Here is a 13,284-nt window from a genome sequence, read left to right as displayed (position 1 = left end):
ACAGTCTGGATGTGAAAAAAAACTTTCCTTATCTCCCCTCTAATCTCTACCAATCACTTGAAGTCTATGCCCCATTGTCACTAATGCTTTCTCTAAGGGAACTAGATCCTTACCATCCACTGTATACAGGCCTCCCTCAATGCTGCTCATCTCAATCAACCCTCCTGTCAGCTCCTCTTGTCCAAGGAGAGCAATCCCAGCAAATCCAATCTTTCTACATGGCTAGACTTTTCATTCCTGGCACCATCTTCGTCAGTCTGCTCTGCATCCTTTTTCCTTTCTGTAACAAAGTGACCAGAATTGCACACAATCTTCAAATTGTGGAATAACTAACAGTTTACACAGTTCCATCATTACCTCCCTGCTCTCTTGGCTACAAAGAGACATTAGGGTTGTTTTCCTTGGAGCAAAGGAGACTGAGGGAGGACATAATCGAGATGTATGAAATTGTGAGGGGCATAAACAGGATGAAACTCCTTCCCTTGTTGGAGGGATCAGTGACCGGAACCATAGATTTGGGGCAAGGGGTTTATAGGGGATATGAGGAAAAAAATTTCACTGAGTGTAAATCTGGAACTCAGTACCTGTAAAGGTGGTAGAAGCAAAAAATACTCATGATGTTGAAAAAGTATTCAGATGTACTGTTATGATGCCTGTGTGTCTCTTTTTCTCTCTTTTCTAGTTGCAGACTCACTTTGCAAGCAGACCAATTGTACTGATCGGTTGGAATGTCGGAGCCATCGTTGCTTGCCATGTAAGGAACCTGAGTTCAGCCTGTTCTGGAAATGGGGAAGTTCAACAATCTCTAGGACTAGTGCCCATACCTTGAACCCTGACCACTGCTGTCAGCAAGGAAAAAACCGCAGCATCTCTTATTTGTGTTGCTTGCTCACAAAGAGAAACATTCCCTTAATTCATAGAGCACTTAATGTTGAGTGAGAAGTGAAAGGATTTTTTGAAGAGGGAGAAAATTTTCAGTTGTTGAAACAATGGGGAAGAAGTTTGTGCCAGGTCAGCAATGGTTGAACAGGCGGTAATCCGGAGTCAGGGGTTGGGGACAGGCAGAAATCTCAAATCAGGGATTGGGAATAGGCGGGGTAAAGGTAGTTGTCTGCAGTCAGGAATTTGAAATTGGTGGTTATTTAAAGCCAGGGATTGGGGGCAGGCAGTTTTCTGGAGTTTGGGATTGGGGATAGGCAGAAATGCAGAGTCAAGGATTAGGAATGGGCAGTAATCCGGAGTGAGGGATTGGGAACATGCAGTATTCTGGAATAGGAACAGACAAATCTTGTAATCTGGAGTCAGGAATTGGGAATTAGCAGTAATTCAAAGTCAGGAATTGGAAAAATGCAGAATTCCAGAGTCCTGGCAATAAATGCAGAGTTTGGGGTGGCAGAAACTGTCTCCAGCTGTGCCCTGTGTCTGAAGTAAGTACACGGGAGCCTGAGTTAAGTGTGGACTTTGATGTTGGTGCTTCTTAGATCTAGAAACTGCTGGAGCTGTCCCCAGTTTAGTTCACACATCCTGAGTCAAATGGGCACAGTCAGCTCTCAAGTGGGGAGAACGGGTCGTCTGCCTGGCATAAACTTGTGCAGTGCATGGACAGGTGATGAGGTCATCATGAGGGAGCCCCTCACAACCCTGTTCTAACATGCTTGCTGGTTGGATCACAGGATAGTCTGGCTGTTTTCTGTTCCCTCCACGGGCATCGTTGATGAATGTAACATTGATTCTCTTTGTGAAAAGTGCTGTTTCCATACACTGAAATCTCTGGGGCAGTTAGAGAGGGAAACCTGGGCAAGTACTATTTCTAGCCCGCGTTGGTATGTCGTTGAATGTTTGCATTAGTCTTGGTGTAATGCTCATGAGCTTGAAATGTTCTGCAGTGCTTCTTAGACAATGAAATCCTTTGTTGAGCTGTATGAAATGCTCTCTGAAGTTACCAGTCGTGTTTCTGTGCAGGTCTCGATGATGGAGTTCATCTCAGCTGTTGTCTGCCTTGGGTTTCCTTTGCTCACTGTTGAAGGACCGAGAGGAGTAAGTATCAAATCATTTTAATTATTTTTGTTACAAGTACTGACCTTGACAGTGAAACTACTCTTTAACTTCAAAAAATATTCCGTGGGAAGATACTCTACATATTTTCAAAGTTTACAAGGATGTCTCCAAGACTGGAGGGTTTGAGTTATAAGGAGAGGCTGGATATGCTGCGACTTTTTTTCCCTGGAGCATAGGATGCTGAACGGTAACCTTATTGAGGTTTAGAAACTCATGAGGGGCATAGGTGAGGTGAATAGCAAAGGTCGTTTCCCTGGGGTAGGGGAGTCCGAAACTACAGGGCGTAATTTTAAGGTGAGAGGAGAGATTTAAGAGGGACCTGAGGGGTAACTTCTTCACATGGAGGGTAGTGTGTGTATGGAATGAGCTGCCAGCTGAGGTGGTAGAGGCAAGTATAATTACAACATTTAAAAGACATTTGGACAGGTACATGGGTAGGAAAAGTTTAGAGGGATATAGGCAAAACGCAGACAAATGGGACCAATTCAGTTCAGTAAACCTGTTTGGCATGGATGAGTTGTGCCAAAGGATCTGTTTTTGTGTTGTATGACTATTAGTTAAAGAATAAAGCATTTTCTAAGCCCCTAGGGCGGGTACAGCACACAGTTAGGTACAGAATAAAGCTCCCTTTCCAATGTTCCATCAAACATTTCCAGGGCTAAGTAACATGGTTTGGGTTAGTTAGTTAAAGACCACATTTGAGTTTAGGGTTGTTAATTAGTTAGGATTCATTAAGTGTTGGAAAGGGAGATGTGTGAAATGGAAACTAAGATTCCTGAGTTTGTTAAAGCTAATTGCAGCACAGTCATCCAGATAATCTTCATATGAAAGTGGACCGATCTGTTAATGGATAAAGCTGCAGAAGATAAGTTAATGTGACCTAAAGCTAGTTCATTCATCCTCAGTGGAGCAGTGCTAGTTTGGCAAAAAAAAGCTGATGACAACAGTTCAGAGGGAACATAAATCTTGACAGAGCATTCAGAATGCAAGAATACCTCAGTGCTGGCAAGTAGGCCAGGGATGACCCAACAGATAACCAGCTACAAAAAGGAAATATCAAAGTCTTGTAAGGGATCTCATAGTCCACAGTAAAAAGTGTTTACAATTATATTGGGGAAGAAGAGGGTGTTTGGCTTTAATGCTAATCTCTTCAAAACTGATACCTGGAAAATTGGCTGGTAATATATTAGCATTGAACATTTGCATGGCCATGAAGAAAAGGTGGGGCAGTTGGATGAGATGAGATGCCCTTAAGGAGAGCCAGCACAATACATGTGTACCCAAATGATTGCCTCTTGTGCTGTGATCATTCTGTGATTTGAATTTGAACCCTAGGTCTGAGTCCGTAGCTGAGGTAGATGACAGCATATTTAAAAAGTTTGCAAAGTTCCCTTTGTGCTGTGAACCGTCCTTTTCAGTTAAAATGTCGTGCACGTCAATTGATTTCTCTAAGTTGAGAGAGCAGAGCTAGGGAACTGTATACCTGTTCACCTAATATCAGTTGTCCAGAAACTACACCAGTCTGTAATTCAACCTGGCTATACACCTTGCTAGAGCCAGTGTGAATGTGAAAAGGGTAAACCATGCCTCTTGAATTTGATAGATTACTTTGAAAGGTAACTTGAAGAGTAGACAGAGACTGTCTATACGTGTTAATGTATGGATTCCTGGAAGGTAGTGATTAAATCCCTCTTCTCAGGCCATTAGCTGAAGTTGAAGCTCACGGAAGTGAAGGCAAAGATTGGCCTGGTTCACGGTGCAGCTGGGCAGCAGGAGACAGAGTTACTCCAAATGAGCATTGTGACCAGGGGTATGCCACAATGATCTGTCTTCCTGCCTGAACTACTATTTGTTTTATTTATCAACAATATGGATGATGGGTGCAAAAACTATGTATTGAGATCAGCAGAGACTAACTGTGATTGCCACATGAGGCAATGATAGGCAGCACTGAAATAGTACAGATAGAAAATGAAATTCTGAAGAGATATTGATGGAGTAAGTGAATGAACAAAGTTGACAAAATGGATCTCAATTTATGCAGCTGAAGCTGTCCACTTTGAACTAAAGTTTAGTACAGAGTATAGACTAAATAGTGACAAACTACAAACTCTACCAGTCCAAAGAGACTTGCAGAAGAGTCATGAAAGAGATAGAAAATAATCAAAAATCAGACTGCTGTCCTTTATATCAGGAGGAATGATATACAGGGGGTTTCACTTCAGCTATCCAAGGTCCTGGTTAGACTCCACCTGGAATGCTGAGAGCTACTCAAAGAGCCATCCTTAGGAACGGATATTTTAGCCTCTGAGGTAGTGCAGAATAGGTTTACCAAAACGATAGCTGACCTCCAGTTGTTGTTGGGAGGAGAGATTGTAGAAACTATGGTTTTGTTGTCTAGAATTCTGAAAGTTGTGTGATGATTTAATGAAATCTTAAATTAAGGGGATAAATAGGATTTGTGCAAAGAAGTTTTTTCAGTTGGCTGAGGAAACTAGAAATTGTTGTAGTACTAAAATAATTAGAACATAATCGTTCTGAAATGAAAGTCAGAAGCACTTTAATGCAGAAAGGAGGTTGAAGTTTGCAACTGTCTTGTGAAATAGGTAATTACTGGTAGATCAGTTCTAAAGTTTAAACCAGTAGTAAATTATATGGCAGTGGAAGCTTAGCTATTGTATCACTGAGGGGAAGTACCAGCTTGAGTGGCTGAATGGCCTGCTCCTCTTTTTTTATGCTCTAATTTCTGTTACTGAAAGATCTGAAGAGTTACTGGTCAAAAGTGGGTAGTTGGAGGTAGGCTATTGATCATTGACAGGTCATGGCACAGTACATTAGCTTCTCTATTTGCTTCAGGGAAGTTCGATTCAAAGTTGCATGCAATTTTTGAGGGCCATCCTGTAGTTTGTAACCCAGGTGCTAAATGTCCAGAATTTCGCCATCAGGATGTTGATGACCCATTACTGGATATGAAGACTCCTGTCTTATTTGTGATGGGGCAGAACTCAGTTCAGTGCAATACTGACGCCATTGAGGATTTCCGGGAGAAGATTCGAGCTGAAAACAGTCTGGTGATAGTTGGAGGCGCAGATGACAACCTCAGGTACTTGTGTAACTTCACTCATGCTCGTTCTGTTGTCTGATGTGGCTCAGTGGGAGCACTTGCTTCCCAAGTGAGATATTCAAGGGTTCACATAGCCCTCCAAATATGACAACTGAGAAACTATGCTGACGTTACCAGTGCATGAATGAGAGAATGCCGCACTGTCGGAGGGCCAGTGCTGAGGGAGCGCCGCACTGTCGGAGGGTCAGTGCTGAGGGAGGTTTTTATAATCACTTGTGGGACATGTGTATCACTGGATCACCAGCACTAATTACCATTCCTAGTTGCCCTTGAGAAGGTGGTGATCAGCTGTCGCCTTGACCCATTGTAGTCTCTGTGCTAAAGTTTGACCCACAATGCCCTTAAGGAGGGAATTCCAAGGTTTTGATCCAGTGAAAGAATAGCAATATATTCCCAGTCAGGATGTGAGTGGCTTGGAAGAGAACTTGCAGGTGGTGGTGTTCCCATATATCTATTACCTTTGCCCTTGGAGAAGAAAGTGGTCATTGGTTTGGAAGATGCTTTCTAAGGATAATGAGCATTTTGGATGTGGTGCCAATCAAGCAGGCTGCTTTGTCCTGAATGCTGCCAAGCTTCTTGAGTGTTGTTGAAGCTGCGCTCCTGGCCTGTGCCTTGTCGATGGTGGACTGGCTTTGGGGAGTCAGGAGGTGAGCTACTCACTGCAGTACTCCTAACCTCTGACCTGCTTTTGAAGCCACTGTATTAATACAGTAAGTCTAGTTGATTTTCTGGTCGATGGTGATACCCCAGGATGTTGGGGGATTTAGTGATGGTAACAGTATTGACTGTCAAGAGGTGGTGGTTAGATTGTCTCTTACTGGCGATGGTTATTGCCTGGCACTTTACAGTGTGAATGTTACTTGCAACTTGTCAGCCGAAGGCTGAATATTGTCCAGATCTTGTTGTACTTGAACACGGACTGTTTCAGTATCTGAGGAGTCACGAATGGTGCTGGACATTGTGCAATCATCGCCAGCATCCCCACCTCTGACCTTATGATAGAGGGAAGGTCACTGAGGAAGCAGCTAAAGATAGTTGGGTCGAGCGCACTCCCCTGAGGAACTCCTGCAGAGATGTTCTGGTTGTGAGATAATTGATGTCCAATGACCACAGCCATTTTCCTACATGCCAGGTATGACTCCCACCAGTGGAGAGCACCCCACCCCCCCATTCCCATTGATTCCAGTTTTTGCCAGGGCTCTTTGATGTCACATTCTGAATGCAGCCTTGATGTCAAGGGCTGTCACTCTCACTTCACCTCAGGAATTTAGCACTTTTGTCCATGCCTTGACCAAAGGCTGTAATGAGGTCAAGAGCTGAGTGACCCTGGCAGAACCCAGTCTGAACATTCGTGAACACACTGTTGCTGAGCAAGTGTTGTTTGACAGCACTGTTGATGACCTGTTGCATCGCTTTACTGATGATTGAGAGTAGACCGATGGGCAGTGATTGGCCAGGACGGATTTGTTCTTTTTATGTACAGGATGTATCTGGGCAATTTCCCACATTGTTGTGTAGATGCCAGTGTTATAACTGCAGCTTGGCTAGATGAACAGCAAGTCCTGGAGCACAATTCTTTGGTACTATTGCTGAAATATTGCCAGGGCCCTTAGCCTTTGCTGTATCCACTTCCTCCAACTGTTTCTTGATATCACGTGGAATGAATCGAATTGGCTGAAGACTGAATATTTGTGATGCTGGGTATCACTGGATAGGCTGAGATGGATCATCCACTGGAACTGCTGGCTGAAGATTGCTGTGAGTGCCTCAGCCTTATCTTTTGTACTGAATCTGTTGTGTTGTACTGTTCTGTCATTGAGGATGGGGATATTTGTGAAGCTGCCTCCTACAGTGAGTTGTTTAATTATCCACCACCATTCATGACCAGCTTTGATCGGATCTGGTTATGGCATTCCTTCATTCCGCCTGTCACTTGCTGCATATGCTGTTTGGAACGCAAGCACTCGTGTTTGATAGCCTCACCAGGTTGAGACCTTAGTTTTAAGTATGTCTGGTGCTGCTCCTTAAGTGGCTCTCCTGCACTTTCCATTGAACCAAGATTGATCCCCTGGCTTGATGGTAGTGGTTGAGTGAGGGATATGCTGGGCCATGAGGTTACAGATTGTGCTGGAGTACAATTCTGCAGCTGTTGATGGCCCACAGTGCCTCACCAATACCCAGTCTTGAGTTGCTAGATCTGTCCGAAGTCTGTCCCATTTAGCACAGTGAAAGTGGCACACAACATCATGGAGTGCGTTCTCAATAGGAAAGTAGGATTTTGTTTCCACAAAGACTGTATGATGGTCACTGTTATTGATACTGTCACGGACAGGCACATCTGCAGCCGGCAGACTGGTAAGGATGAGGTCAACCACGTGTTTTCCCTGCACTGTCGGAGGGTCAGTGCTGAGGGAGCGCCGCACTGTCGGAGGGTCAGTGCTGAGGGAGCGCCGCACTGTCGGAGGGTCAGTGCTGAGGGAACGCTGTGCTCTCGGTGGGGGTGAGGAGTGGGGTCACCGCTGTGGGGTGGGGTGGGAGGGGGGGGGGTGGTGGTGGTGGTGGTGGTGGTGGTGGTGGTCAGCGGTGAGGGAGCGCTGCAGTACTATGAGTCAACCTAATCGCTGAGTCTCTCTTCTCTGCAAACTGTTGCTTTGTTCATCTTTACTTTCTCCGATCACTCCTCTCAAGCCAAGGAGCTGAAATTTGGTGTCTGAGCCCTCTTGTGATGAATCCCACACAGGCAGGAAAGGTCCAAAGGGGAAACCAGCTGAAGAGAAGCCTGTGAGAAGGCGGGTGTTCCTGGGTGTGGTGGTTGATGGGATGGAAGGGGTGACCTGGAAGGTGAATGTGAACTGTGTACAAAAATATCCATGTTTCCTCATTATAGGATTAACAAAGCAAAGAAGAAGACAGAGGGTCTGACGCAGAGCATGGTGGATAGGTGTATTCAGGTACGCACTCCCTTTGTTTCTCACGCCAAGGGATTCAGGAACACTCCTTTCTCTCACTGGCCCATATATTTGAACACACCTCACTCCAAAGTACCTCGAAACACTCAGTCTCGCATCCAAACTCGGCAGTCATTCACAAATTATTACACACGTGTGCTGTCATTCTCACATGCACACACTGACTTTCACTCAGTTACAATCACACACTGTGTGCTTTTACTTGGGTGCTGTCTCACTTGGATTCCCCTGCTCCACACAGTTTTGTTTTTATGCAGCTTCTGACATTATGACATAAGAAAGCCATTCAGGTTCCACCTCTTCACATATTCTTGCCAGCTTGGTCTGCAGGCCTATATAATGTATATATAAAGGGAAGTTATTAATGGCTGTTTCTGGATCTTTTAACCTCAGGATGAAATCGGTGATTTTCTGACTGGTGTTCTAAACAAGAATGAAGCACAGTCAGGGACTGAGACGAAAGATGTGGATGCAGACAAGAAGAGGCGCTGTCGGGATGCTCGTAGGGACCTGGCCTTTGAGCTTCCAGAGCGAAGTAGCCGTCCCACGTCTCCTTTCAGTCGAGTGCCAGCTTCTCCCTCTGGTTCCGAGGTGAATTACTCAATTGTTACTATTCCCACAGAGACAAATAACATGGAATTAAATACAGTTTCCACATGACACAGTGGGAAGAAACTGATGGGCAAGATTTCAGTTTGTAAAATGATCACGGTACCAACAAAACCAGATACAATATAATTTAAGCATTAATTAACAGGCTAATGATCATTCAGAGAGAAAAGAAAATTTCACTTTAAATCATCGCAATAACAAAGGTACTTGGGGTCGGGGAGTGGTGTATATAGCATGAACTCGGATCCCTCTGTACTTGCTATGTGGATGTTCTCTTTCTCCAGTCACACAGGAAGTGTGTTCAAACCACATTCAAATTTCACAGATTCTCAAAACTCTCATCCTTCCCAACCTTTGGTGGTCGATTTGCAGAGTTTGTCTTTTTAGCCTCCTTCCCTTACTTGCCCAACTTCCCACCTGAGTTGCCTTGCAACCATGGTTTCACAATCCTGTCCTGTTCTCGGAGAATTCTCCCTGGTTCTCTAATAGGAGACTTGCGTCAGTGTTGTCTCCTTGGACCCACTGCAACTCATATCTGATTCCCTTTTTGTTGCATTTGATCATAGGAACAAGGAACAGGAGTGGGCCACTCAAGCCTGAGCTGCCATTTTATGAAGTCATGGCTGATATGATTGTAATCTCAAATCCACATTCCCATCTACTCTTAATAATCATTCACCCTCTTACCTATCAAGAATCTATGTACTTTTGCCTCCAAAATTTTCAAGGACTCTACTTCCACCGTCTTTTCAGGAAGAGAGTTCCAAAAAATCATGACCTTCTTGATAAACATTATTGTCTAATTCTCTGTTTTAAGTGGGTGAAACCTTGTTTTAATCAGTGATCCCTTGTTCTTGATTCTCCCAGAAGAGGAAACATTCCCTCCACATTCAAATTGTCAAGACCCCTTAGGATTTTGTACATTTCAATCAAGTCACCTCTTACTTTTCTAAAATTAAGTGATACAAACCTAGCCTGTTGAACTTTTCCTCATAAGATAGTCCACCACATTCCACAAGTGGACGTCTGCAGGTCTCAATGTTTCACAGTTAAACAATGGTAACTGGGATGAGGGAAGTGAAGATATGGCGGCTGAATTTGTAAAGAGATGTGGGAAAGTATGTTGTGAAGACAATGTAAGTTATTTTTTTTTTACAACAGAGATGAGTTTTGTTATCTCTGAGCGTTTTGCAAGTTTTGAGGTTTGTTTCAGAAGACAGTGTAAAAGGGTCATTGATTATATTTACGGTAAAGGTAGATTGTAGCCACTTGGAAAAACAAAGATTAAGGGGGACAGATGTAAATGGAGAATTTGAAACACAAACATGTTAACCTTGATCTTACTGAAATGTGGACAGACATGAGGGGCTAAATTGCTGACATCTGCCATTTAGTACATTGGCTTTTGGATGTTGTCATCTTCAAACAATATCAAGTGAGGTTAGAGTGACAGCTCTTGACATCAAGGCCGCATTTGACTGAGTGTGGCATCAAGGAGCCCTAGCAAAACTGGTATTGGGGGCAAACTCTGCAACAGTTAGTCATACCTGGCACATAAAAAGGTGGTTGTGGTTGTTGGAGGTCAGTTATCTCCGCTTCAGGACATCTCTGCAGGAGTTCCTCGGGGGAGTGATCTAGGCCGAAACATCTTCCACTGTCTCATCAATGACTTTCTCGTCATCATATGTTCAGAAGTAGGCATGTTCGCCAATGATTGCACAATATTCAGCATCGTTTGTGACCCCTCTACTGAAGCAGACCATGTTCAAATGGAACAAGGTCTAGACAGTATCCAGGCTTGGGCTGACATATATCCAGTAGCATTAGTGCCATACAGATGCCAGGCTATGACTATCTTCAATAAGAGACAATGTAATCACTGTCCCTTGACATCCAATGGTGTTGCCATCACCTGATCTCCCACTGTCAACAGCCTTGGGGTTACCGTTGATCAGAAACTCGACTAGCCTGGTCACATAAACGCATGGTCTACAAGAGCAGGTCAGAGGCGAGGAATACTCTGGCGAGTATATCACCTCCTGACTCCCCAAAACCTATCTGCAATGCACAAGTCAGGAATGTGATGGAATACTTCGCACTTTGACTGGACGAGCGCAGCCTCAACAACACTCAAGAAGCTTGATACCATCCAGGACAAAGCTGCCCTGCTTTTTTGACCCCACACCCACAAGCATCTACTCCCTGCACCACTGATGCTCAGTAGCAGCAGTGTGTACCATCTACAAGGTGCATTGCAGAAATTCACCAGAGATCTTTAGACAGCACCTTCCAAACTTTCAGCCACTTCCAACAAAAAGGACAAGGGCAGCAGATACATGGAAGCACCACCACCTTCAAGTTCCCCTCCAAACCACTTACCATCCTGAGGTGGAAATATATTCATTCACTGTCGCTTGGTCAAAATCTAGGAATTCCTCCCTGAGGACATTATGGTCGACCCACAGCAATTGCACTACAGCAGTTTATGGCGGCAGCTCACCACTTTGTCAAGGGCAACTAGGGACCGACCATAAAACGATGGACAGCCTGCGATGTCCATGTCACACAAGAAACAAAAAAGGCTCAAGTTTAACTTCTCTGCAGTAATTCCATACCCAAGAACTCATTAATCCCTCCTTTTCGGAATGAACTTAGTTTGCTTTACAGAAATCCAGGCTTTGGTAAATCATGTTGTTTGCTGCATTGTCACCTCAATTATCCGTCACCTCTGTGATCACTGATCTCCACCAGCTTAACATTAAGAACCCTTCCTGACTTGACTATCTCGAGCATTCCTCCAACTTTGAGATTTCTGCATTCCTCCAATTCTGACCCTGACTGCAATCTGAATTTTCATCTCTCCAGGAATATGTGAATGCATCAGATGGTCTACAGAGGAGGTTCATGAGAACAGTTAAAAGTAACGTCACCATAATCTTGCTGGACCCGACGGCTTCTCATTAGAGAGAGACAGCTGGTGGTGGTTTAACCTGAGGGTCACCATGCCTCAGGTGAGGGGAAGGTTGAGACAGAGAGTCCTTCATTGTAACCTTGCACAATGTAAGAGTTGAACCCACGCTGCATTGCAAACTGGAAGTCTAAGCTAACTGACTCTGCAGTTACAGGGATTAGGAAAATCAGTTCTGAAGAAAGATTGGAGAGGTTGGAGCTGTTCTTCTTGGAGAGAAGACTAAGAGGAGATTTACCAGAAGTTTTCAAAATCTCAAACGATCTAAACACAGTGTACAGGGAGAAACTAATCCCGATCTTAAACAAATTAGGAATGAGAGGCCACTGTTTTAAAGTGATTTGTGAAGAAATAAAAGTGATATCAGAAAAAACTGTTCCATGCATTGTATGGTTCAGGTCTGAAATACCTACCTGGCAATGTGAGGGGGATAGGTTCATGGAAGACATTCAAGATGGCATTGGATGATTGATTAAATAGAAATAATGTGCAGGATGACAGTGAAAGAGAATGGCATTAAGTCATAATGCTTGCTTGGAAGGCTGTTAAGGATTAATGCAGGGTGATGGGCCAAATGCTGACTTTTGCCCAGTAACAATTGTGGATCGACAGATAATGGCTGTGCCTTCAGCGCCCTTAGCTTTGGAAATGCCCCCGGGGATCTTCTTACCACTTTCCCCCCTTGACAGTGCTTCCTGAAAGTTACCACTTTATTGTGTACGGTTCTGAAGGATGAGGATTCTTTGGAGAGGGTACTGAAATGGTTTACCAGGATGTTGCCTGGTATGGGGGATTTTTGCAATGAAGAAAGGTTGGGTAGACTGGGTTTGTTTTCATTGGAATGCAGGAGATTGAGGGGCAACCTGATAGACATTTATAAGATTGTGAATGGCATGGATAAAGTGGAAAGTATGAGGCTTTTTCCCAGGGTGGAGGGATCAATTACTAGGATCAAGGTGCAGGGGGTGGGGCAGTTTAAGAGATGTACACGTTTTTCACACAAAGGGTGGTGAGTGCCTGGAACACGTTGCCAGAGGTGGTGGTGGAAGCAGACACAGTATCAGTATTCAGGAAGGACCTGGACAAATATATGAATAGGAAGGGGATTGGGGGATACGGATCCTGTAAGTGAAGACAGTTTTAGTGTGGAAGGGCAAAATGTGTCGGCGCAGATTTGGTGGGTGAAAGGCCTGTTCCTGTGCTGTATTGTTCTTTGTTTGAGGGCTTTGGGCAGTTCCTCACGGCATTTAGTCGTTGTTCTCTGGAAGCTGGAATTTTCAATCTGGGACCTTTGTGCTGCTGTGACTAATCTGGGGAGCAATCACAATATAACAATAATTCTGCACTGCCGGAGGGTCAGTGCTGAGGGAGCGCCGCAATCAATGTTGCTCAGAGTTTTTAAGCCAATGCCCTCTTAGTTGGTTATGAGATAAATGTGAGCTCTGCTACTATCTCTAAGAAGGTAGGATTGCTGCACTGGCATAAGTACTGTATTCAGGCAGAGTTTAACTCCTGAGATAACAAGGTGTAGAGCTGGATGAACACAGCAGGCC

General features: G+C 44.3%; 1 protein-coding gene across 1 annotated transcript in view; it reads left to right on the top strand.

Annotated features, from left to right (window-relative positions):
• kansl3 (KAT8 regulatory NSL complex subunit 3) overlaps nucleotides 1-13,284 on the top strand; it is a 56,333-nt gene that overhangs the window by 21,823 nt on the left and 21,226 nt on the right. The window contains exons 7-12 of the mRNA XM_048618525.1: nucleotides 683-754; nucleotides 1,963-2,037; nucleotides 5,004-5,161; nucleotides 8,070-8,133; nucleotides 8,545-8,742; nucleotides 11,629-11,683. Coding sequence (XP_048474482.1) covers nucleotides 683-754; nucleotides 1,963-2,037; nucleotides 5,004-5,161; nucleotides 8,070-8,133; nucleotides 8,545-8,742; nucleotides 11,629-11,683 — 622 coding nt within the window. The remainder of the gene's footprint in view (nucleotides 1-682; nucleotides 755-1,962; nucleotides 2,038-5,003; nucleotides 5,162-8,069; nucleotides 8,134-8,544; nucleotides 8,743-11,628; nucleotides 11,684-13,284) is intronic.

The sequence above is a fragment of the Rhincodon typus genome, chromosome 40 (assembly GCF_021869965.1).
Source record: "Rhincodon typus isolate 14 chromosome 40, sRhiTyp1.1, whole genome shotgun sequence".
Classification (NCBI taxonomy): Eukaryota; Metazoa; Chordata; class Chondrichthyes; order Orectolobiformes; family Rhincodontidae; genus Rhincodon; species Rhincodon typus.
The sequence above is the reverse complement of the archived record's forward strand: the minus strand, read 5'-3'. Positions and strand labels throughout refer to the sequence as shown.